At 43.9% G+C, this 26,528-nt stretch overlaps 1 protein-coding gene across 6 annotated transcripts in view; it reads right to left on the reverse strand.

Moving 5' to 3' along the window:
* Nucleotides 1-21,164: 21,164 nt before the first annotated feature.
* The window catches only part of Cep152 (centrosomal protein 152), a 60,167-nt gene continuing 54,803 nt past the window's right edge, over nt 21,165-26,528 (reverse strand). For 4 of the 6 annotated variants that reach the window (XM_029474501.1, XM_029474499.1, XM_029474498.1 and 1 more), the window contains 3 exons: nt 24,673-24,829; nt 24,276-24,388; nt 21,165-22,470 (listed from right to left, as the gene is read on the reverse strand). In XM_029474501.1, coding sequence (XP_029330361.1) covers nt 21,473-22,470; nt 24,276-24,388; nt 24,673-24,829 — 1,268 coding nt within the window. In that variant the 3' untranslated portion in view covers nt 21,165-21,472. The remainder of the gene's footprint in view (nt 22,471-24,275; nt 24,389-24,672; nt 24,830-26,528) is intronic. The other 2 variants (XM_029474497.1, XM_029474496.1) reach the window with 2 other exon arrangements.

Raw genomic sequence — 26,528 nt, forward strand, 5'->3', positions numbered from 1 at the left:
CCCTGGTACAAAACAAAAATTTAATATACACTGGCTTTGCTATTTTTTAATATACCACCCGAGCACTTCTCTGTCGCTTTCAGGCTATTTTAAAATAACACAACTGGGCTCACACATCTTTCTAATGAAAAGAGAGTGCTCAGGAGTTTTTGTGTTTGTTTTTACTCTGATATATTTTCACAGAAACCTACATGTAACGCTATGAAAGAGGTTTGGTTTTTTTTTTTTTTTTTTTTTTTTTTTGGTTTTTTGAGACAGGGTTTCTCTGTATAGCCCTGGCTGTCCTGGAACTCACTTTGTAGACCAGGCTGNGTATAGCCCTGGCTGTCCTGGAACTCACTTTGTAGACCAGGCTGGCCTCAAACTCAGAAATCCGCCTGCCTCTGCCTCCCGAGTGCTGGGATTAAAGACAATAAGGGCCACATAAAGTCATGAGAGCGATCAAGATGGCTCAGCAGTAAGTGTTTGCCATGTCGTACACGGGCTGGATATCCAGAAACCACATCAAGCTGGACAGGGGCCATGCATCTGAGATCCTGGTGCTCACCCTGTGAGATGGGAGACACAGACAGATGAATCCCAAGATGCTAATGAGCCAGGTAGCTTGGTCCATAAGGGAGAGAACAAAGAGACCCTGTCTCAGAGATGGTGAGATTCATCCTCTGACCTGCAGACGCTCTTACACACACAACCAGTTTGCAAAAAAGACACAAACTGTCACTGAGAACATGGAAGCACGCACTTCACCTGTCTACTTGAACTATGTACACCTGCTTAAATTCTTCCTGCTTACAGCCTGAGAACATGAAGTCAGAGGCAAGCCTTCTCCGTGAGAGAACAACAACGTTTTCTGTGCAGCTCAGACTGGTATCTTCTGCTTGAAGGTCCTTCTCCCCCTGACTCAGCTGTGCTGGGACATCTACTTCCACACTGCTTTCCATCTTCTGTTTTTCTATTCAACAGATCTATGAAAGGTCACTATGTATCAGACAGAACTCACAGCAAGATCACAGAAAACAAGATTAGCAAGGTGCCTGGTACTAGGCCTGTAGACATTTCGCATATGCCCAAAGTCAGTTCACCATGAGAGCTTGGGACCCACAGCATCCAGAAAAACCTGAGCATGGCTAGCTGGGCACATCTGTATCCCAGCGCAGGGGGAAGATCTGGGCCGCTTCCGGGAGCTCTCAGCCAGCCTACCTGGAACGAACGGTAAATTCCAGGATCAGTGAAGAGTGTGTCTTAGAAAATAAGTGGAAGTTGGGCATGGTGGCCCACACCTTCAACCTCCTCACTTGGGAAACAGAGGCAAACAGGTCTCTGTGGGTTTAAGTCCAGCTTAGTCTACATAGCTAGTTCCAGGGTAGCAAAGGCTACATAGTTAGAATCTATCTCAACAAATAAATGAATTAAAAGGTAGAGAGCAATGGAGAAGACAGCCCATTATCATCAAGGTGAGAGCCAGCAACATCTAGGCAGGCATGGTGCAGGAGGAGCTGAGAGTTCTACATCTTCTAGCAGAATATTGACTTCCAGGCAACTAGGATGAGGGTCTTATAGCTCCCCCACACCGTGACACACCTACTGAAACAGGGCCACACCTCCTAATAGTGCCACTCCCTTCACCAAGCATATACAAACTATCTCACTATGTGTTAGAATGCTTCCTCTACAACAGAAGTCAAGACTTTTTTTCCCTGCCTATCTATGTCAGAACCGGATGCAGATTTACAGTTACACAATATACTTATTTACCCAAAACATATTTCCTTCCTCACCTCATCATTTTGACAAGCAGTGATTTGCCCCAGCTGACCAACAGACCATAACTAATTCCCTTTTCTTCCAGTGTTTATTAATTTTAAAACCTAGCAAAATTGGATAAGGCATGTCAAATTTTTTTTCCTAAACTAATTCTATTACTGATAGTGTAAAAAGCTGAAATTCTTTGTGATTTTTCAGATGAAAGTTCACATCTAGTCTTTTTCAGCCAAGATGTTACCAACAATAAAAACATGAACTGCGATGGTATCTGCACAAGTCAGGAACCCAGCCTGTATGAGAGGCAATAGTGTGAATGAACATAGACACCTCTGGGAGCAAAACGGAAAGGCATCTGTGAGTTGCTTGTGTCATAATTCCTCTCTGCTAGACCTCTACACAGAGAGCGAAGGGTCACAGAGAGGGTGACAGTCAAGCGTCAGAGAGAGGGTGAAATCACACAAGCCATTGTAAGGTCTGGGCTTTATAAATGCACATGTTGCCCCCATGAGAGTCTCTTGGACAAACTAAGTTGCGAATTTGGCTGCTTTGAGATGAAATGAAAACTACGAATGGATACAGGAGAGCCACTGTGTCCATCAATGTCCATCATCTGGTTCTGCTTCTGCCCTCAGGGTATGAGTACTGTTATCCACCAGGCAGGACTGGAGGAAGTTTATCCAGGTGGGTGCATCATGCAGGACCTTGGTTGGCAGTGAGTGTGGGGAGCAACAGCCGTCTCCAAGTTGGTTTTCAATGAAACAGTTCTTCTTTATTGGGGGTAACAAAAGCTATATAAACCTTGGGGAGTGGGTAGGGGTTGTCAGGATGAGTGTACATTATTCACTGGTGCTGAGGTGTTGAGAATGCTTCATTTGCATGAAGAGGAATTCCAGGTGCTTGTTGGGCACTGTCCTTTTAGGAAGAGAGAAAGTTAAAACCGTAACTCGGCCACCAGGCTGCATTACTGCCTGGAGGGTAGCAGAGGTGGGGGTCATGCAAGCTACATGGGTCAGGACAGCAAGGAGGAAAACAGTCCTACACTTGGCGGTCTCAGGACAAGATTTTCAGAGTTTGGACACATCTTGGCCTCACTCTTTCTCTGGACTGGCCCCCATGCCCCATCCCACAGTTTTCTACTCCCACACATCAATATGACCACACTGCCGAATCATCAGCTACAAGGAACTCTAGATGTGCTCAGAAGACTAGGTCAGCTTCCAAACATCCTCTTCATGGCCAATATTACCTCCCTGTTTCACCAGTCAGTGACTTCAAACTCCCCCAAATACCCCAGGGTATTTTTAAAGTCATAATTCTTGTGAGGACTTATGCCAAGTGTGAAAAACTCTAGTTCATTTTATGAAGCTGGTACGTGTAAACATAACTTTTATTTGCCTGATAGAATTGTTTCTGAGGCTTTCTGCCTTCATCTGCTAACCTAGGCCTAGTTAGTCCTGTTAGATTCTAGCCTTCATACAATTTTATCTAGGCCTAGAATGTTTTCAGCCTCTGAGACTTACTGTTGAATAAGCTCACCCCTTTCTAGTTCTGCCTGATCCCTAGCTGGCTGGTCAGCTCAGCTGTCCTGGCTCAAGCTCCTCTCCAGGCTGACTGATTCAATCTGGCTGCTCTTTCAGCCTCTGACCTTTTCATTCTATTTGACCTCAAACTAACTCTGGTAATCTATTCTAATCTGGCTCCTACTCATTCTGTTTCTCCTATCTTTACCTGTGTCAGGTTGCTATCTCTGTACTGGGCCCTTTTCACAAACCCCAAAAAACCACCAAGGAGCCAATTCTGATTCAATCACACTAGGGTCTTTATTCAAGCTCAAGCTTTGGCCACACCATTGTCACTGATGCAGCAGGACAGGAGAGTGAAGCCCCAGTTTCATGCAAGCGTTTATAGAGGCAAGCAAACAAGCAAAGGGGTTTCTAGTTTGGCCCACATTTGATTGAGGGGCTATTATATAATTTGTTGCCCTTTAATATGATTGGCTGGAACTGGGAGCCAAACCATAAACCTTCATAAGTAAATATCTTTAGATGTAACTGTAACTTCTACTTTCCTCCTGATTGATGGTTGTTAAGGAGTGACCTGGAGTCTTGTGCTAGGTACAGGCTTGTTAACTCAAGTTCAACCTTAGGTCAGGTTCTCTAAGATGGAGCCTGAATCCAAGATGGAGTCAGTCTGGTCTCTCAGTACAACTGTCCTGGTAAGATTGCCCCCTCTCCTTTTTCTTTCTTTGTGGTGCTTTCTCTTAAGTAACCTTTCTCTGTTCTCATGAGAGTTGGGCATGTCCCAGTCTGTGAAATCTTTCTCTGTTTCATCACTTTGTCTACCACTCAATTAGCCATTGCTTTCAAACATGGGTGTTTCCTTCTACAAACTAATTTAACTTTCATTGGTTGGTATTAAAGGTGTTTACTAAGGGCATGTCTGTATTCCAGCCAAAGGGATTAAAGGTGTGAGCTAAGGCCGAACCACACCACAACTAGAAACAGGGTTTTCCAGTAAACAACACAATCCTGGGTTTTCCAGTGTGATTAAATATCCTGCAATAAGTATGAGCTGATACTGACATATCAAAGAAAACTAGAGATTATAACTTCTAGGAATTGAAAAACCTTAAATGTAATAGCAATAAACAAAATATGGAGAAACATTAAAGGAACAAAACCCATAGTCATTAAATGGTTTATTTTAGGAATTCAAGAGTGGTTTAATAACAAATATATTAATATAATTCAACACACTTGGCAAAGTGAAAAAGATATTCAATCATCTTGATTAAACACTAAAAATATATTTTATAAATTTAGCATTTAATTATAGTCAAACAGAAGTCAAAGCAATTCCTGTAATTAATCTAAGATCCAAAATATTGAGAGAAAATGTGATATCTTTGTTGGCCTATCTTATTTTAAATGTTTCACCCATTTTCTTGCAAATGACATAATTCTTCTTTGAGGCTGAATATGTCCTTTGTGTATTTATGTCTGATTTCCTGTACATGTTCAGACAGATGTTGACAGACACATAGGTTAGTTCTATGACTTAGGTACTGTGAATAGTACTTCAATAACCATGGATGTGCAAACATCTCTATGGTAACTTGACTTAGTGTCCTTTGGCCATATAACTGGGAGTGGTTCCACTGCCCATATAGTTGGTTTATTCCCCCCTTTACTGAAGATAGATTCTTTTCTCATACAATATATCCTGATTACAGTTTCCTCTCCATTAAATCCTTCCCCTCAAACAAGGCCCTCCAAATTAACTGAGGAAAGCTCATAAGAATTTGCAGAGACTGAAGCAGCAAGCACAAGGCCTACACAGGTCTGCTCCAGTTCCTCTGCATACATTATAGACTTCCGGTTTGGTGTCTTTATAGGACTCCTGAGTGTGTGAACAAGGGGATCTCTGACTCTTGTGCCCGCTCTCGATACTCTTTTATTTTTCTGTTGTCTTGTCCATCTTCAACATATGTTTTTTGTATTGTCTTAGTATATTTTATTTTGCTATGCTTTGCTGTTATCTCTTAGAGGCCCGTTCTTTTCTAATGAGAGACAGAAAGGAGGTGGGTTCAGATGGGAGGCGAGGTAGGGAGGAACTGGCGGAAGAAGAGGAAGGGACAGCTACAGTCAGGTCTCTTCACTTTTAAAATAATAACTTAAGAAACTTTGGGAAACATTGCTATAAAAATATCTTCTTTGCAATCAGATATAAGGCAGAAATCATTTGCCGTCACTGGGAACTAATGTCATTCTAGAAGTGCCAGCCAATACAATTAGACATGAGAAGGAGCAGGAGGAGAAGGAAGAGGAGAAGGAAGAAGAGGAGGAAGGGGAGGAAGAGGAAGAAGAGGAGAAGAAAACAGAAAGCATGTATATATGTATTTGAGAAAGGAAAAGCCAAATATAATTACATACTGACTGCCTATATGACTCTCCAAAATACCTGGAATACCACTTGCAGTAGCTTACATCTTACTTCCCCCTGAGGCCATGTCTTAGAAGCTTGGTTTTCATTGCATGCTACCACTAAGAGATGATAGAACCTTTGAGAGGCAGAGCCTAAAGGTGGTTTCCAGGTCACTGGGAATATGCACTCAGAAAGAACTATTTGGGCCTGGAAAGACTACTCAGTGGTCAAGCCTAGAGAGATGGCTCAGTGGTTAGGGCTAAAGAGATTGCTCAGTGGTTAAGAGCATGTGGTGCAGTTGCAAAGAACCCGGGTTTGGTTCTCAGGACCACGTTGGTCAGATATTCAAGTTTATTCTTCCTATCTAAATTATCGTAGTGTGGAATGCTGGCAGCAGCACTTTACAAATTAAAAGAGTAAACTAAAAGGTTCAAAATATCTATATTTAGAAATGACTCTGGGGAAGCAGAGGGACCTTATACTTCTGAAGAAAGAACTGGCCATTCAATATAGACTGTAACCACAGTCTAACTCCTTGAGACTCTATTGAACAAAAGTATTCCTAAGCGAGGAAAAATGAGGGACCTGGATTGTCAGGAAATGAAGCTGTGTGGCGGGGAGGACGAGACAGACCCAGGCTCAGCTGCATTCAGATCAAGGCTCGGCTCGCCACGTGAGCACTGAAAGCTGGCCCAAACTCTGACTAGCATGTGGCCAGCAGGGCAAACGCCCAGCTTCACACATACCTGCCAGCCAGTTCTCTCATTCAGTGGACAAGGTGACCTTTGCTTCCTCAGGGATTCTCAAGCCCCAGGAGGAAGCTGTTCAGTGACCCTACCAAAAGATGCCCTGGAACCAGAGTGAACAAGTTTAGCCTTGTTTCTTTATTCAGGTATTAACTTAGAGTCATTCGTAGACTAGGAGGCAGGGGTCCTTACTGGTGCATATCCAGCTGTGATGCACACCTCTGAATCATATATCCCAAGTCTTCCACCTGCAGCCCAGCTGCCACTCTGGGACTCCCCTAAGGGGCAAATCCAATCACTACAACCTGCCTTTTCCCTCAGCCAAGGTACCCACAGAACTACTTTGTATTCTGGGACTCTTCCTGTCACCCCAGACCTACCCCCTCCCCCCACAACACACACACCTCAGTGTATGTTTCCAGTGTTGCCAAGCAACAGCTCAAGAGCCCACCTAACCAGGTTTTGAGATCATTAAAGCCACGGCAGAGTAGCTATAAGAATTCCCTGAGTTTTATCTCCTAAGTTGGCAACTATTAAGTGAAAAGTACGCTAGATCCCAAGTCCCCAAATCACTATCTTTATTTCCCCTTTTTTTCTAGTTTTAACCAAAGGTCATTCTCATTAGACAGCCTCTGGGGTCTTTGACAAATATAAGTTTTATAGTTGCTGAGAGATCCTTGGCCCTGCCCTGTGGCTGCAGGCCTGCCAGTCACCCAGCTGCTATCAATTAACATTCCATTAGTTTCTCTGTCAGCTTGGGTTAGGCTAACTGAGTCACAGGTACAGTCTGCTTGGCAACGTTCTGACCTCACAATGTGCTAGCCACAGACTTGGAATTTCTCATGAAGTTTCATTCAAAAGAAAACAATTTAATGAGCAGTTATTATGTGAAAATCATTACTCAGTAAGTGTGATATAATTCCAGTGCACTGCACTTCACTGTCCTAGTTAATTAACAGGTTAATTTTCAAGATAGATATTATTAAATCACGTTTTATATTAGACAAAGAACACTTTTTAAACCTGTGTTAAAAGGGCAACTTTTTAAAAAGGAAAGAAAAAAAAAAGAGCAAGGGAAAACTAGAAGCCAAGTAAAGAACAAGAAAGAAAAAGAGGAGAGCACTGGAGGAAATTTTTAAAAATACGACGACAAGAGAAATGAAAACACAAGAAAGGAAGAAAAGAAGGAAGAAGGAGAACCAGGAATGGAAAAGCATCGTCTTCAACACAAAAGTAAGGAGCTAGGAAGGGTCTTCTGATACAGTGTTTTATGGTAACAGACTTGATATTCACACACGTTTCTGAATTAAGCCTGTGTTACCAAATGAAGAGTTTATATGACAAATCATCCCAGGGAATTCCTTTCATCCCCACTCACAGGACAGCTGAAGCTGAAGGTGTCAGTCGGTCCCTGGCGGCCTGTGGGGAGGAAAGACAGGAAAAAAGGCACAGGTTCATCACAGTGAGCCACACCAGACTTGGATGTAGTGTAAGGCCTGTGGCAGGCAGTACCTTACTGCAAAATACAGAATAAAGAATGGAAGTCCACAGAGGCAGAGAGTGTAATGAAACTCGCCTGCTTCACACTCTGCAGGTAGCAATTTTAAGCAGAATCATGATTTGAAGTTCTCTCTCTGTATGTCTCTCTCTGTTTCTCTCTCTCAACAAAATACTTGCAAATTCAATTCAAGAACATATCAAAAAAAGATAACCCATCATGTTTAAGTTAGTTTCACTCCAGACATGCAGGATGGTTTAACATATGTAAGTCAAAAAATGTGGTATATCACAGAAATGGACTAACAGACAGAAATCATGTGATCAACTCAATAGAAATAGAAAAGGCTTTTGACAAAAATCCAATATCCTTTCATAATAAAAGCCCCAAAGAGATCAGGAATACAGAGAACATTATCTGCACTGGCTATTTCTCTATTGCTGTAATAAAACACGGTGACCAAGACAACTTACAACTGAGTTTAAGGTTCCAGGGGGTCAGAGTTCATGATGATGGAGCAAAAACATGGCAGCCGGAACATCTGGGAACTCACGTCACAACCACAAGAGGGGGCAAAGAGCTCACTGGCAATGGGGGATGGAGGGAGACTCTTGATAAAAGCCTGCCCCAGTGACACACTTCCTCCAACAAGGCCACACCTCCCAATGTTTCCCAAACAGTTCCACCAACTGAGTACCAAGCACAAAACTATGACCCTGTGGGGGGACCATTCTCACTCAAACCACCACAGAACGTTGACTTAATAAAGGCTCTGTCTAACAGACCTACAGTCAGTATCAAGCTACATAGAAAAAAACCTCAAAGGATTTTTCACCAAGACCAGAAAGAAAGCAAGGGGATACATTCTCCACTTGTATTCAACCGAGTGCTTGAAGTTTAGCAAGAGCAATAAGGCAAGAGAAGGAAAACAAACAGATACAAAACAGAAATAAAGAATCGAAGAATCCATATAAAATCACCAAAGACCCTGGATGGCCAAAGCTGTCCTAAGCAAAATAAATTCTGCTGGAGATATCAGTATAACTGACTTCAATTATATGAGAAAGCTATAATAATAATACCAACATGGTACACACACATGCACACAGACACACAGATCAATGGAACAGAATAAGACCCTGGCACAAGCCCATACAACGATAGCCAGCTGACTCTTTTGTAAAGATGCCAGAAATATATACTAGAGGAAAGACAGCCTCCTCAACAAATGGTGCTGAGAAACTGGATTTCCACGTGTAGAATAACGATAGTACTTTTATCTTTCATTCTGCACAAAAATCAACTCCAGATGTACGGAAGGCATCAAGGTAAAGTCTGAAGCCGCTAGAGGAGCAAGTAGGAAAGCGCCGCAAGACACTGGACAGGTGAGGGCTCTCTGCAGGGCTTCAGCACCCAGAAAATGAGCAAACCATCACCAAATGGTACTACAAGTGATCTAAAGGCAGCAGAGGAGCCAGTGAGTGAAGAGACAGCCTGAAGAGTGGGAGGAGCCTTTGACACCTACATCTCAGAGGATTAGTATACAGAATATACCAAGAACTGGGGGGGGGACCCTAAACAATAAGAAAACAAATAATCCAATCAAAAAATGAGCTAAGAACTAAATAGGGAATTCTCAGTGAAAGAAATACCAATGAATAACCAATATTGTTTTAAGTATTCAATATCAGGCCAGGCAGTGGTGGTGCACACCTTTAATCCCAGCACTTGGGAGGCAGAGGCAGGTGGATTTCTGAGTTCGAGGCCAGCCTGGTCTACAGAGTGAGTTCCAGGACAGCCAGGGCTATAAAGAGAAACCCTGTCTCGAAAAACAAAAACAAACAAACAAAAGTATTCAATATCAGGTCTTGCTGGTGCATGCCTTTAATTCTAGCACTTATGAAGTGGGGGAACATCTCTGTGAGTCCCAAGACAGCCTAGGATACATAGAGAGACTCTCTCTCAACAAAACAAAAGCATTCAACATCCTTATCCATCAGAAAAAAATGAAAATTAAAACCATATTGGGAGTTTATCTCACTCCACTTGGAGTGGCTGTCATAATGAAAGAAGAACCATAGTCACATTTAGTGGGATTGTACATGGGTACAACTTATAGAAATCAGTATGGATGCATCTTTTTTAAAAAACGAAACAGAAAACAAAACTAACAAGAGAACTTTCATCTATAGCCCAGCTATACCACTCAAAGGATTCAAGACTGGCCTATGGGTACATTAGTGGAAAGGCCTCTACATCTTACCACAGGATACTTGCTCATCCATATTTATTGCTGCAATAACAGTCATCACAATAACAAAGAAATGGAATCAGCCTGGATGTCCATCGACAGATAAGGGAAATGTACATAAATATAATAGATGCATATGTATACATAATGGATACATATATACACATATACATAATGGATAAATATGTATACATGTACTTAACAGATATACATAATACATACACATATATATATACATACATACACACACACACACACGTACATAATGGAATTTTATTCAGCCATAAAGAAAAATGAAATGAAAATTAGGAAAATGTATGAAACTGGAAAATATTATAAAGTGGAATCTCTCAGCTCAGAAACAGTATGTTCTCTCTCAGGCAGAGCCTGTATATTCTACCTTTTAAAAATGCACATTTATGTGGGAATGAGTATGTATAGAGAGATCCTGGGAAGCTAGAAAAAGCCCATGAAAAAGGAAAATGTTCTTTAAAGGGTGGGGAAGAATAATCAAACACATGTAATACAAAAGTCAAAGGTGGCTCACTGGGGACGAAAGGTCTGAGTCAGGCAGGGAGATGGGTGGGAAGGGGGTTCCAACCAAAAATAACCACGCAAGAGAAAGCAATAAAGAAGAAATCAGTTTCTTGGCAAGCTAGTCAAATCATAAAATTAAAGAAAAATACCCTATATGAGTGGATAAAGCTGCTGCCAAAAGCCATAGGCTGCTAAATTAAAACCTCAGTGGCAAGGGTGGACCACTTCCCTAAGGCTCCCAAAGCACTACTGACAATTTCCACTGATGGTGGTTATCATCAGAACTAGATGAGACAATCCTACTGCTAAACACACATATGTGTGCCCACGTGTGCATGTGCGCATACACACACACACACACACCACGTCTAATTGTGGGACATGGAAAAATACAGCAGATATGAGGCTCCAAGCTTCCTCCCAGCTGTCTAGCCCTCAGTGCTGAAAACTTCTCTGCAGACGACTAGGAGAGAACTGCCAGCCTTCCTCAGTGTGGACTTTGAGTGCAACATTATTAACTGGACAAGCAAGGTGTGCCTACTACATTAGCGGCAGGTCTATTACAGGGGTAACTGTTTTCTGATTGGATTTTAGGTCCCCTTCTGTTCCTGCCCTCTTCCCTTCCCTTCATCTTTCCTTTCTTCCTTCTCTCTTCCTCTTCTCTCTCTCTCTCCTCTTCCTCTCTCTCTCTTCCCTTTCTCAACAGCCTCTCTCATTTGTATTTTCAGACAGGACCTCACTGTAGTCCAGGATAGCCTGGAACTAGGCCACCCTTCAAACTCAAGGAAATTCTGCCTCAGGTTATAGGTGTGGTCTACCATACCTAACTTCCCTCCTTTTTAAAATGTTTCTGTAGATATGTAGTTTTAAACTGACAGATATTTTTCCCATGAAGCTCTTTAAAGATGCTGTCAAGTCTGAGGAGATGGTAAAGGGCTTGTAGTGCCAGATGAAGACTGTAATTTGAACCCATATCAAAAAGCTGAGTGTGAGCTGGGCAGTGGTGGCACACGCCTTTAATCCCAGCACTGGGCAAACAGAGGCAGGAGGGTCCCTGGGGGGCTGTCTGGACACCAGTCTAGCAACTCTGACCTGCACAGGCATGTGCTCACACATGCACCAACACTACACACGCACATGCGCACACACACACACACACACAGGGTTAGCTTCCTGTTGTCTTAGGATTTTCATGCTTTGATGAAACACCATGACCAAAGCTATCTATCTCAGCTTTCATTTCTTACTCCTTGGACACAAATATAAAAACCAACTGTGAAATATGCTCAAAGTTAGAGTCACAAGCAGTTTATTTGGATCAAACTTTCTTTCCTATTTTACACATTTTATAATTTCTCATGTCCAGCATGAGAAATGTTTCAATTTTGGAAAAAATTGGAAACTATATATATTATATATGTATATAATATATATAATATTCATATATATATATTTATGTATGTTTCCCAAAATTAGACAATACTAACATTAAGTAAATTTCATGTTTAATTTTGAGTCTTATCCCAACATATATATATAATATTTGTATATATATTATATATGTTTCTAAAACTTTACATATATACATATGCACATACATACATACATACACACATATATATATGTCAAGTTGACATAAAATTAGCCAGCACAACCGCCCCTGGTCCCATTACTTCTAATGAGATTTGAATTATATCCATATCATTATTTCCAAAGAAATAACGGCTGTGTTTCTCTGGGTACTTCCAGGAGGGTCCACTTACTTTTAGTTTTCAGAAATCTCGGGGTGTTATGAGCTTTTTAGGATTGTAAACATAATTTACACCAAAATTTGTATTTTGGCCTGCATTACTTAAAATGTTCTATTCCCTTCTCCTCTGAACTCATCATTTATACATTAAGCCTTCTGACATATTACATATTACATCCGAGGTTCTCTTTCTTCTATGTCTCTAATCACTGCGTTGTAGGTCTGTGTTCAAGCTGAGGGACTTTTCCCATCATCTCCTGATGCTGCTATGTCCATCAGGTAAATTTTATATTGTAGATAATTTAATCTGTAGCTCAAAGTTTTGGGTTTTGGCTTTTTTCAGGGTTTATTTCCTTGCTGAAATGTCCTATCTTTTCATTTATTACAAGCATATTTTCCTTTACATCATTGTGTCATTATTATAAGCCACCTTGATTTTTTTTTTTAATCTGATAATGTCAGCGACATGATCATGTGTGTTTGCTGTCCTGCCTCTCCTGTGCTGGGTGACACTGGATCCCAGCCGCAGAGTGTGGACAGGAGCAGGTCAGGGCTGGGCTGGGTTCTGTTCCATCTGCCAGAACCTCCATCTGTTACTTCACCCTTACCTAAGCCCTGTGGAACATGCCCTGAGAATCCCACAGAAGAGCTTCAGAGCAGGAGCAGCGGGAGCCACTGCTGGGCAGACACTGCAGGCAGCAAAGGCAAAGGGGACGTGCAGGGCCCTCCCGGTCAGTATGTTCTTCTCTGAGGGCTCTTGATATTTCTTACCCTTTCCTTCTTGGAGCAAGGCCCTCCCCTCCCAGAGCAGCAATACCAGATATACTTACTAAATTTGACTTCCAACTTCCTCGCACCTCCCCTGGGTGAGTTGGTGAGCATCTGAGTGCAGGCGTTCTTCGGGCAACACACGCTTGTAGGTTAAATACTGCGGTCAGCTGTGAGAAGAGTATTCGCCCTGGACGAGTCATTTCCCTTCCTGTCTTATCATTTACCTGTGTGCAGGGGTGGATGGGGGGGGTGGGGAGGATGGATGAACTAAAGATGATCTTTATTTTTTACACTGATACTTTATAGACTTGAACAGATTCTACAATACATGAGCAAGCTTTAAACACATTTTTAAAATTGTTCCTCTAAAATCTGTCACCCTCTACCCAGCGATAGTATCACGTACTGTATGAGACCACTAGAGGGGAGTAAAGCATTGAATGAGAATATGATACAGCTCAAATTGGAACCCTTTGTGGACTACACTTGCAGGTGTTGCGTGTCTGCTACTCCCAACTGACCACACTTAACTGCTTCAAAGCACCAAGAAGTATGGGATTCCCCCGTTTCCATATGGAAGCCTGCCCCAAGCTCTTTGAGAGCACACATTCCTCAAGCAAGAGCAGCTCCACATGCGCACATTTGCACCAGTTCTATTTCATGGTGACAAAAACCATTCTCAGAAGAGCCTGATCTTGAAAATAAATCCTTATGGAACGTGGCCACAGTGCCACAGTCCCTTCAGGGATCTCAGAATGGGTTCTAAGTTCCTTGCCTCTAGCAGTGGTCCTCAACGTTCCCTAATGCTGTGACTCTTTGATAAGTGTTGTGGTGACCCCCAACCATAAAATTATTTCATTGCTACATCATAACTGTAATTTTGCTACTGTTATGGATCGTCATGTAATTATCTGTGTTTTCTGATGGTCTTAGGTGACCCCTGTGAAAGGGTCATTCAGTAATTTCCTAGAGGAGGGCAGGACTCACAGGTTGAGAACCCCTGCGCTGGGTGCTTGTTCTTGGAAGCCAATTCCAGGGAAAGAGCAGCAGGTAGGGGAAGAGGCTGTCCCATTGGGGTTCTACTGGAGAACTAGCCCCGGGAGTCAGGGATTAAGAGACTCCAGGCACACACATATGCTTTGGTTTCTCTTGCTGGGGAGGGGAGGGGCCCTTGATGCTTAGGTTCGCTTAGGTCCCCAATAGTTACAGAATGATAAAGTTGAGACACTCTTAACTTCTGAGTCCGGTAGCCAAGAGTTTGTTCAATTAGTTGCTTTCTAGTGGTGATTGAAAAATACAGTAATGCAGTCTTCTTCAGTCACGTGACAAAGGTGTGGCTACAAGGGGCAGAACACCGGGTTCTCTCCCTCCTCCCTCCCGTGTGTGTTTCTTTCCCTCTCTCCTCTCTCTCTGTATGTGTATGCTTCTCTCCCAATCCCCCCGCCATGTGTTTACTACCCCCTAACCCCATCTCCTTTCCTCAAAGCAGAGTAGTCCTCGAAGTCTGAGCTGTGAACTGGCTCCACCCTGCAAGTACCACAGCGTGGTGCGGAAAAAGCACAGAAGTTGAACATTTGGATCCTCTTCTATCAATAGGTATTAGAGCTAAGCCTGTGGTCACACTCCATTAAACTTATGGCTGCCCATCATGTTGGTAGCTTATATAGAGTCTCAATTTGTACAGGCTAAACTATAGGTCCTCAGGACTCCCTTTTAAGAAATGATCAAGACATCTGCTCTTGCAAGATTTGGCTGGAAGGGAAACAGCAGCCATCTTGTACTCATATGCCTCTGGTATTCAAATCCAGGTACTGTGCAAAGGGTTTTTACAGATGTGAAAGAAGTCCCACATCAGATGAACCCAGATTAGAGGATTATCTCACGTAAGCCTTGCTTCCCTGTACAAACAGATGCTGCTGTGGACATTAACTCTGACTAGACACATGGGCTCCCTGCTTGCTGTGTTCTTCCCTTCCCAGTGTCCAAGGCTTTAGATTTGTGTATCCTGCATGATCAGAGACTTTAATATTTCCTGTCACTGGTCCACCCGCAGTGTGTGCTCTGTATCAAATTGGTTCTGTTTGTGTCTGGATACCAACTCTAAACCCTTCATCTATCCCTGAGCAGGCAAGAAAGACAGGTGGTCCTTGGGCTTCACCCTGTTCCTCCAGGCCCAGCCTTCTTCATCTCTGCCATCTTTTATATGACCCTCTCCTAGTACAAAAGACATGGGCAGGCATATGTCACAGAATTCAGAACGAAGGCTGGGAGAAGGGCTGGAGGTAGTAGGACAGCGAGATAAAGGCAGAGTGGGGACAGGAACAAGGGGCAGAAAGAGGCTGAAGGGTAGCCTGGAAAGGGCAGCGGAAGTCTAACAAGAACACCTACCTATGCTTCCCTTTTTTGGCCTTCACCAGTGAGTCTGGAAGGCTGTCCACACTTAGTGTATGAATCATGTGTACATGTAAATAGCTTTATGTGTAAATATACACATAAACAGTTGATCTCTTAATCTAGTTTTCACTACTTCTGGGTTGTCTTATTTATTTTGAGATATAGCCCCATTTGTCCTGAAACTCACTTTGTAGACCAGGTTGGCTTTGAACTTCCAAAGATCCATCTGACTCCACCTCTCTAGTGTTGGGATTAAAGGCATGTGTCATACTTCTGGGTTTTTAAGACTAAATATTGTGACCTGTCACTCATATGGTGACTTTAAAGGCACAGAGCAATACAATGACTGTAACATGCTACAACTTATACAACAAAATAACCCACTTCGTGTGTACTTGTGTACACTGCATGCAGACTGTGCTTCCAGAGTGGACTCCACAAACAACGGGGCTTCCCATGTCTACCGACTTACAGTTCCTATCACGGATGTTAATTTTAGACATGTGGACTTGCTCACAAACAAACTTATCACAAAGGCTATTATATCTCCAGCACCTGCATCAAGCTGGATATCAGTGTGCACAGAAGTGGCTGCTGCCATTTGTCTCTCCAAAACTTAATCTGTGGTGACAGGGACACAGCGCTCCCTGTCAACGTTTTTTTTTGTTGTTGTTGTTTTTTGTTTTTTTTTTAATCTAGCCTCAGCAAACTCTGACTTCTGTCAGTTAATGAACTGACAACAACCCACTCACATAAGGCACAACCATGCACCCTGTCTGCTCACTGAGAAGGGGAGAGACCCCGGAGCACAGTCAAGGTCTCTAGACTAGAGAGGGAACACAGTTGTGTACCCACGTACGGAGAAGCCAGGCTCTGTCAGGGTATACATCTCAATGAAGAAAACAAAGCTCTGCCTGCCTGAGGAGGCAGGCTACTATGGAAAGATTTTCTCCAACAGAATAGCATTGTGAAACGGGGCCTAAACAATTATCTATGGTCTCTGGAATCACGGACGGAAAGGGCAATGGGGGCAGATCAACTTATTTTGTATTCTTAAAAACCCACAGAGAAACCTTGTGTGATTACAAAGCAAAGGATTCGGAGAAGAGTGGGTTTGCCAGCGGGAACCACGGAGGGCAGGGCTCTCGCGGTAAAGAAACTGAACGTCCTGAGAAGGCGAGTGTGCGTTGTAGGCTCGGTGGAATTTGCTTAATAAGTTGCACATTTGACATTGTAGGTCAGCTCTCCGGGTGCCAGGAGACAAAGCTTTATTATATAATCGCATACTTGTCCTTGCTGGAAAGGAGCTGAGGGAAGGTCTCTGCTGTTTCCAAGCTTCCTCCGCTCAGCCAGTTGCTGAGGTGAGCAGCCATCAGAGGCATGTTTTGAAAGCTGAGTCTTGACTGGGATGCCTGTCCTGCTTACCTTATGCCGTCCGTCCGTCCTTCTCTGTAGAGGCCAGCGCGGGTCCTGGGACAGGGCAAAAGCAAGCTGAGCTTGACCTGAGCCAGGGATGAGAGGCTGAGGACTCCAAGGTTCCCAGCTTAGCAGATTTCTGGCTGTTTGGTCACAGATTTTTTTTTTCCTCCCAGCTACAGTAACATGCTCTGTGGGACTCAGGACAAAAGCCTCTTCAATTCTGGCAGTGTCTGCGGCACATGGTGTCCGTGTCCAAACCGCATCAAACTCCTGTGTCTGTTTCTAAAGTCTTTACAGACTTCTTCAAAAGGGACAAAGCTTTAGCGCGTCACTGAAGGAAACCCCTGGGCAATCCTGCTGTCTTTGAGATGATTTTTCTTTTGTCCAGCACTTAAATGCTTACTTTTGAACAGGTAAATAAATGTAAATAATTCTCATTCAAGGAAAGGCCCTGTGAAGGCCAACTTGGTCTTACGCTTATTCAGGAGGCAGTGGGAAGAGGAAGACTGGCTTTGCCCAGGTGACACCTTTATCTCTAAGCTGCCACCTTTTCTTGGCAATTGGCCAGGTATATACCAAGCTGAGAAGGAAAGAATCCTATTTTTTTTTTCTCTCTCTAGAAGTTAATATGAGGTCAGCCTCTGGGAATTCTGGGAACATACTCTGCTTGACCTATGTCATTTTTACCAAGTAATGAGAATGTGGATGGAAGGGGTCAGCGAGGGGAGATTTCACAGCTGCAACTGCTTTATTCACTCAGAGCTAAGATGTAGAAGTCTTACTGTGTATGAGCATCATCAGGCCCTTCGCAAAGAAACTCCTACTTGAGCTTTCTATCCGCTGTGCACATACTATCATGGTAAGATGGTTGCAGGTCATAGGTGTGGGACATAGCCTGGGGACATTCGGCAGAGCCTGCCCCTGCTCGCTGGTTGGTTTTCTCTTGTGGTGGAGTGCGTGGAATGCAATAGATGCAGAAGGCACAGCTAGGTGCAGCAGCCTGCAGTGAGGGCATGAGCCCTGGCTGTCACGGACCAGGCCCTTTCAGGATGGAAGGTGGTGGGGTTTTTTAAAAGGAACATTTCCCACAGCTTTTCAGCGGATCCTAGGCTGCAGGGGGGATGTGACCCACCCTGAACCAATTAGGCACAAGGAATGAAGACCACTGTGATTGGCTCAGGCCAAAGAGGGTTGAGCAACAGAATGCACAGACACACACTTCCTTCCTCTGAGAAATTTGACAGAGAACAAACTACCACCAAGCTCGTTTCTCTTCTGTAGACGCCAGGTGCACCAGTAAGCAAGGCGACATAGAGTTTAAATGTTTTATCCCAAAATATCCAGGGATTTTGAAATTACATTACCAGAAAATATCTAAATTCCTTTTAAATTTTTAAGATGAAACAAAACAAGTTGAAGTTTAAAATTACAAAGACACCTACCGTGAGACAGGCTTTCCTGCTAGCTGGTAAATTTCTAGTCACAACATAGCCCACACAGACTACCCTAGCCCATAAACAGCAAAGGAGCCATTTACTAGGTGCTCACATGCACACACTACGACCCACGTGCAGAAGCAAGGGGACAACTTGTGAGAGCTGGGCCTCTTCTATCAAATGAATTCAGGGTATCAAACTCAGGTCAGGCTTGGTGACAAAGTACCCTTCCCTGCTGAGCCACCTCACCTGCTTTAAATACTGACTAAAGCCCACCCCTCATCTCCTGCCCATCCTATAAAGACATTGTTAAACTGATCTCATAAGGAAAGCCTGGGGGACTTATGGGGAAGAGGAGGAAAGACAAAGGCTCAAGGAGACACGAAGCCAAACAAATAACACTGCAAACCAATTATATATAATTATTTTGGGAAATGTGAATAGGAAAAAGTGACCCAAGATAGAAACAAACAAACAAACAAACAAAAAAAAACAGATGTGGGCTAGTCACAACTAACAAATAAGATAAACAATGAAGATAAAGACTTATGGCACAACATGGTATCACATACAGAGGAGGAATAGGAGAGAGCAAGACCCAAAAAATAACTGCATATAAGATTCCCCAAATCTTCCAAAATGTTTTAATATCACATTTTATATCTGGTAGGATATGCTCACTGCTTCAAGAGTGATTCGAATGTTACTGGACTAACCAAGCACTTCTGAGGAGAGTAACCAGCCACATTTGAATTGTGACAGCACGGACAAGTCTTGCATAGGCTCAAGCCAGACCAAATGAAATGAAATGAAATGAAATGAATGAAATGATCCTAGTATTGGGGAGTGGGGGTAAGGTGGGAAGTCCTACCCCTAGTCAAGGAGCTATTAGCATTTGATAGCTGCTGGGAGAGGAGTTAGTTTAGGGTGTGGCACTTGGTTGATTGTCAATGCTCCAGGATGAGACCTACACCCAACAGTATATATGCACTGTCTAAAAAGGGAAGAAAGGAAAAGTGGGAAGGAGGGAGGGAAGGAGGGAGGGAAGGAAAGGAGAGGAGGGAGAGAGAGAGGGAGGGAAGGAAAGGAGGGAAGGAGGGAGGGAGAGAGGGAGGGAGAGAAGGAGGGAGGGAAAGAGGGAGGGAGGGAAGGAGGGAGGTAGAGAAGGAGGGAGGGAAAGGGAGAGTAGGAGGGAGAGAGGGAGGGAGAGAAGGAGGGAGGGAAGGAAGGAAAGGAGGGAAGGAGGGAGGGAGAGAGGGAAGAAGGGAGAGAAGGAGGGAGGGAAAGAGGGAGAGAAGGAGGGAAAAAGGGAGGGAGAGAAGGAGGGAAGGAAAGGAGGGAAGGAGGGAGGGAGAAGAGGGAAGGAGGGAGGGAGGGAGGAAAGGGAAGGAGGAAAGGGAAGGAGAGGAGGGAGGGAAGGAAAGGAGAGAAGGGGGGAGAAAGGGAAGGAAAGGAGAGAAGGAGGGAGAGAGGGAAGGAGGGAGGGAGAGAGGGAAGGAAGGAGGGAGGGAAGGAGGAAAGAAGGAGGGAGGGAAAGAGAGAGAGAAGGAGGGAGGAAAGGAAGGAGAGGAGGAGGAGGGAGGGAGGAAAGGAAAGGAGAGAAGGAAGGAGAGAGGGGGGGAAGGAGGGAATAAAAGGAAAGGGAATTGAGAGGAAGAGGGGACATGTGTGGATAAATAAAAGCAGCTTCCAGTGATAAGCTTCCAGAGTCCTCATTAAATTAAAGGATAAAAATGGGATAAAAGGAAAACAGCAGAAGACACAGCAAGCAAACAATCATCATAGAAGAGCTGACGTGGCTACCATCATTACAGTGAATGGGAACTTGAGACAGATAGTAAACTCAAAGGGTATCTCACAATGGGAGAAGATCAATATATGTATCTGTATGTCTGTGTGTGCATATCTGCAGAGGCCAGAAGGTAGCTTTGGGCCCCTGGAGTTGGTTGTGAGCAACTCATATGTGGGTGCTGTGAACCCTCTAAAGCACTGATCCCTCTCTGCAGCCCCCTAGCTCCCATGCCCAACAGAACAAAAGGCCCCCAGAGCCCAGCCACAGCAGGCTTGGCATCGACCAGAGGCCTCATGCATGTCGAAAGCTCTCAGTGACCAGAAGATACACTCCTGTCAGGTGAAGACAGTCCACCACACGCCATAAAACATGTCTGTAGAGAAGAGCTGGAACTCTCCAAAAACAACGGAAAATAGGGAAAACTACTATAGGTGTGTGGGGGCAGGGGTGCAGGGGACCCCAAATTCTTGAAAATAAAGTGACATTTCCAAACAACTCACCAATCAAAAACAAGTCACAAGGAAAATTAATGAAAAGTAAATTGCCGGGTGTGGTGGCACACGCCTTTAATCCCAGCACTCAGGAGGCAGAGGAAGACAGATTTCTGAGTTCTAGGCCAGCCTGGTCTACAAAGTAAGTTCCAGGACAGCCAGGGCTATACAGAGAAATCCTGTCTTGAAAAACCAAAAAAAAAAAAAAAAAAAAAAGTAATATACAACATATTGATATTTATGAGTTGAGCTTAAACACTGCATCTGGCTGGTCAAACACACAAGTAATCAAAGGGTAGTGTGTTTTTGTTTTTTTGTGTCGATTTCAAACATGATGTCAACATACCATTTCTAGATTATAAACTACAAAATAAGTCATGACAAATCTTCAGATTATGCACAATTTTATTAAGTATTTTAACACTCAAAAATAAGTCAGCATATAAATATAAAGGTAGAGGGCTGAGTAACTGAATGAAGCAGCACACAGAAGCAGAGCACACAGCACGTCACTCAGGCCTCCAACATTAAGGCAGCGCAAGGGCCTCAAGTAACTGAGAATACTTTACTCAGATACAAGGGTATCAAATACATGAGAACTGGCAGGCAGACCTCACAATGGTTTGTTAGCATCAAGTATTCCCATCCAGATTCCCGTTTAAATAGTAATTAATGACTATTCTGAAATAAGGCAAATAATTACTCAAGCGGGCTGTCAAAGCCACTATCCTGTTGGCTGGGCATCGGAGCAGTTAACTTTATCAAAGGCTTCTGACACAATGAAGATGGTCCTGTGCCACTGAGTCTCCTGAGATCTGTCTTTAACATATCGGTGCTCTGTGGAGATGAGAGTCCCAGAGTTGCATCCGCCTTCCCTTGCTGGGAATGCAGGGTTTCTTTGGGCAGATCTAGAGTGTGACTACTCCGACAAACCATATTACTTTTCTGGGCATCTGGAAGACAACTGGTTGCTGAGAACTGTTTCCACTGAACAGAGTCCCCCAGCATCTCCTGAGTCCTTTGTGACCCATCCCCAAGAAACAGCACTGCAGGACTGCCACAGGATAAAGTACTGTCAGAAGGCCAGGCTGGAGAGCTGCTGGGCCCCACGCCATCCTTCACTGGAGAGTCCTGAGAGCCCAATCCCTGACTCTTCTCAGATGCAATACTCTCAGTTTCTGTTAGAGAACCACACATCAATGCCTTTAACCTTGGCATTTCGCTGGGACCTCTCAGGGTTGTGTGCCTGGACTCTGAGATGAATCTAGGAGAAGAGTTCTTTTCAACACCTCCAAGGAAGGAGTGAGCAGCTGAATAGAGCAGCGACTCAGAGCCAGCTCCAAGTGCATCTCTCTTCTCGTGCAAATCAAAGCCTCCTTCCCCCTGGCATGGAACAAACACAGGAGCAACATCCTTTGCCAAGATGCCTGAGTGCCTGCAACTCGCATCCCCACAGTGACAGTCTGAAGGCAGAGCTGTGGAAGCCATGGGTCTCATCTCTCTGTGCTTCGATTCCTCTAACCGCCTCTGTGACCTGGGCGCAGACTTCCTCCCAGGCAGCTGCTCACATACACTCCTGGGGAGGGTCTTTCCACTGTTTGGTTTGCTTTCAACGTAATGTGGGATATTGTGATTCACACCACTCCTTTCTGATCTTTCAGTGCCCGTCAGCATCTCTGAAGCCAAAGGAAGTGCTACTATGTGCAAAGGAACATAAAGTTAGGAGCACAAGAATTAAGGGGAAATTAATGCTCTAAAGGGAACAATGTATTTATAATTTTGTGCATTATCAAAGAAAATGCATCAATGTAAAAATAAAAGTAAATAACAAGTTAAAATATTCCTTTATTCATATGCATAGAAATGGTGGGTTTGTGGCTGAAATGTTAGTTTATGTCATCTTGACACAAGCTGGAGTCACAGCTCTTCCATCAACTTTCTTAGTGGGTTCTACACTTCAAGAGCTGACTGCAGTGCAACATTGCTCCAAGTCTGATGGTCAAGCACGAAGTTTCTGGTTCAGTGTCCTGAACCAGATCAGAGGAAAACCAGCCACAGGGTGAAGTTTGAAGACTTGTGTCTCAGAGTAGTGATCCTATAACCCTGAGTTGACAGACAGGAGCTGGTTCTACTGGAAATGTGATTTTCACGACCTTGCCCCCAAACAGGAAGACTGCTTTCTTGTTACATGCCACTGCCCTTTTGTCCCTAAAGTGCACCAATCCAAAACTTACACAAGTAACGCTTGTGATTCTATGAGAAAGGTTTCAGGTGCCCGAACAATCCCTGCTTCCAGGAGCCCAGAAGGTTAAAGCTGAATTCCATACAGACATGTTAAGTGTGTCCAATTAAGAATTTAGCAGTTTCTCCTTACATTTCCACCAGCGTTTATTTTTCAGACTCTAAGCTGTGCTATAGTCTCATGAGAGACCTGCCCCTTTAATGTACAGTCTCCATGGTCCACTTCTGTATTTACCTTTATAGTCGATAGCCCTATTCCATCTGCTTATTATCATTCTCTATTACTGAGGGTTTCTGAGTTCTTGTAAAAACGGGAAGTGCCTTACCCCATTCAGTGCTTGCTGATATTGCAATCTACTTTTTATATGTCTATGTGTGTTTTCTAGCTTTTTCGTTTTCTTTTTTTATTTTATTAGACTAAAATTTTTTTCTTGAAAAGATTTCTTCTGATAGTTTGGACGTTATATATTCATTTCTACTTCTTTGTTGGTGTTCCTAAAGTTTACACATTTCTAAGAATATTCACTATACTTCTGAACATCTTCAGGTTCTGTTGTTTGAGTATTCTTTTGCCTTAAGTTCATATTCTCTTAGCTTTCTTCTGTGGTCTTTCTTGCATGGTGGCACTGTTCTTTAACTATATAGTGATTCTTGATATCTCTTAGATATCTTCAATGCAGTGTTGGTCTGTGCTGCACGACTAGAGGGGAACAGATATGTTGCAAGGAAGCACAAAGACCTGACAGCTGATGCCCTGGGTACAGAGGCTAACAGTGCATCCCTGATGTCCAGGTACTCAAAACACTGCCCTGTTTCCACTCAGCCCAACACTACAGAAGGAAAAAAAGAAACAGAGTGGGAAGGAAGGGGAGGGAGATGGGGGGGGGGGAGAAGGGAGGGGAAGGAACTGGAAAGGAGGGGAGGGAATAAAATCTGCCTCCACCTCAGCGCTGTTCTGCACGGCCGGCTCATCACCCACAGACACCCATGAGCCACTGCTTCTCCTGGGACACATGCTCCGCATGTGAAATAGGCCTGCTGTTGCTCTGACCTGGATAGTTTGGAGGCGAGGTTCCCTATTTCCTCAAATGCTACCTTTCTGATTTCAGAGGTTTCCTAAGTTTCTGGTCAAAACCCAGTTATAATTTTGCCTTTTCTCACCCGTCATTATTTATAAACCTGTCCATCATTTCCTGGGATGGCCATAACCGTGTTATACAGAGACCATCAGGTAGCCAAATAAAGTGGACCGAGAACTCACCTGAGCGGCCTGCTTGGGCACACCTGACTCTGTAGTCTGACTCCGCAATCGTCCCCAGCAACTCCGCCATTGTAGCGAGTTTGCTAGCAGCACTCATAATCTTTTTCTCAGCTCTGTGGGTAATTCCAGGATATAAAATTAAAACAGTTTAAATGAGAAAACACGAGACTCCTCAGCCCTGGGACTGTTTCCTACTAGCTCTGCCAATAGTGAGAGAAGCCCAGCCTAAGCTTCTCTTATGATCACATAAACAGTTCTGTGGATACAGAAATGACAGCACACCGTCCTGGTGCAATTGGGACTCACGGGGTGCACTGATCATATAAACAGCTAGTTCTGTGGATATGGAAATGACCATCCTGGTGCAGTCGGGGCTCTCGGGGTGCACTGAACTCACCCCTCCTCCTTTCCATTATCCTGCAAGATCTGCTGAAGGCAACTCAGGTAATAATTGCGCATCTTCCGGGCAGTTTCCTGCCGTTCCCGCAACACTTCCGCTTTTACCATCTCTGCAGCTCTTTCCTTGCTCTCCTGAATGTATCGAAGCATGTCACCTGCAGGGGGTGAAAAAAATCCCACAATTTTCCGTTTCTCCGAAGACAGCAGGGCAAATTTCAGACCAGTCTTCTGGCAGATAAGGTGAAGAAAGCATAGTTTAAACGTTGTACGTTTCATGTTCTTTAGAATGGAACACTTCACAATGGCAGTTTGGAACCTAAGACGGTGACAGCTGCACAGGGGAAGAAAAACAATGTCTTTTGTCATATTCTAAAAGGCTCAGGGAAGAGAAGAACGCAGCGAGCAGAAAGCACGTGTTCTATTGTTCCTCATGACTCAGGTAAGAGAAAAGAAATACCCAGAAGGAGAGCAGAGAGGTGACACGGGAAAGGGCGAAGACCTATGCTTGTGCCTGAAAGGCTCTAGTCTATCCTTAGCCAGCGCTCAGCAGCACTAATGGACAGTGATCCCCTCACGGGGGGGGGGGGGGGGGGGGGTACAAGATGTCCCGCAAAGTGGGAGGAATCACGCTCCTTTCGGAAACTCACCGAAAACCACCATCTGTACCTCTCTCTTCATCAACATGGCTTCCATTTGTACTACTTCCGGTTAAAGCTAACTTAAAAACTAAATCTATGACTACATTCTAGGAATGCCAGCTCACACAGGAACTGCCTGTCAATGCCAGCAAGCATCTGAAAATTCCATGTTATATGTGCAAATGCTAACTGGGGTCCACTTCCACTTTTCCTTCCTTGAGACGGGAAAATGAAAATGAGGTTGCCACATGGCCTTTATTTTAGCTTCTAAAAGATAACTAAGGCATGCCATGCCTATTGTGTCAGGACGAAGGCTGCTTGGTTTCACTGGAAGCTTGTAAGTGGTTTGTTAGCACGAGCAGGGGATGTCTCTGACTCTTGCCTGACTTTGGGACCCTTTCCTCCTACTGGGCTGCCTTGTATAACCTCAACAGGAGAAGATGTGCCTGGTCATACTGCAACTGGATATGCCAAGGCTGGCTGGTTGATACTCACGGGAGGTCCCCTCTTTTCTGAAGAGAAACAGGAGTAGATGGGGAATGGGGAGGGGGAGGAAGGACTGGGAGGAAAGGAGGGAGGGGACACTGTGGTTGGGATGTAAAGTTAATTCATTAACTAACAAAAAAAGAAAGAAAACAGAAAAGAATCTTGGTTTATTTTGACTACACCCTTTGCTGGGACAAAGGACAACTGAGAAACAGAGCTCGCAGGCCTTTCACATCTACAAGCAACTCGAAAACGCAACACCGCAGAAACAATCTGAGACCTCTCCTGCCTCTTGTTAAAAATGAAAGCAATTTTAGGAGGAAAGTGTGTTTCTGTACGTAAGCCCTGACTACTGTATGAGAACACCAGTGTCATGCACTTTTACAGTTAGAACACAGGAGTGTTTACTCTGGAGACACCCCAGAGATGCTCTTACAAGGTGGACAGAACTGGCAAAGCCCTGGCAAATTCACAGCTGTTTGAAATAAGGAAAAATGACACTGACTGGATTCCTCTTCCCAGCTCCTGAGCCTACAGTAGAAGGTACTGCTGATCTGACTCAGGTGCCACCTCCTCCCCGCTTCCCTGGCTCCATCCCTCCCTCCGCACAGGATGCAGAAGTTCTGCCTCTCAGCATACCCCAGTCTTCATGTAGCATGTTCTCTACTACAATTTACTTATGCTGTAAGGACATTACATTTTAAGAGAGTTTGATTCTAATGTCTAAACA

The sequence above is a fragment of the Mus caroli genome, chromosome 2, assembly GCF_900094665.2.
Source record: "Mus caroli chromosome 2, CAROLI_EIJ_v1.1, whole genome shotgun sequence".
Classification (NCBI taxonomy): domain Eukaryota; kingdom Metazoa; phylum Chordata; class Mammalia; order Rodentia; family Muridae; genus Mus; species Mus caroli.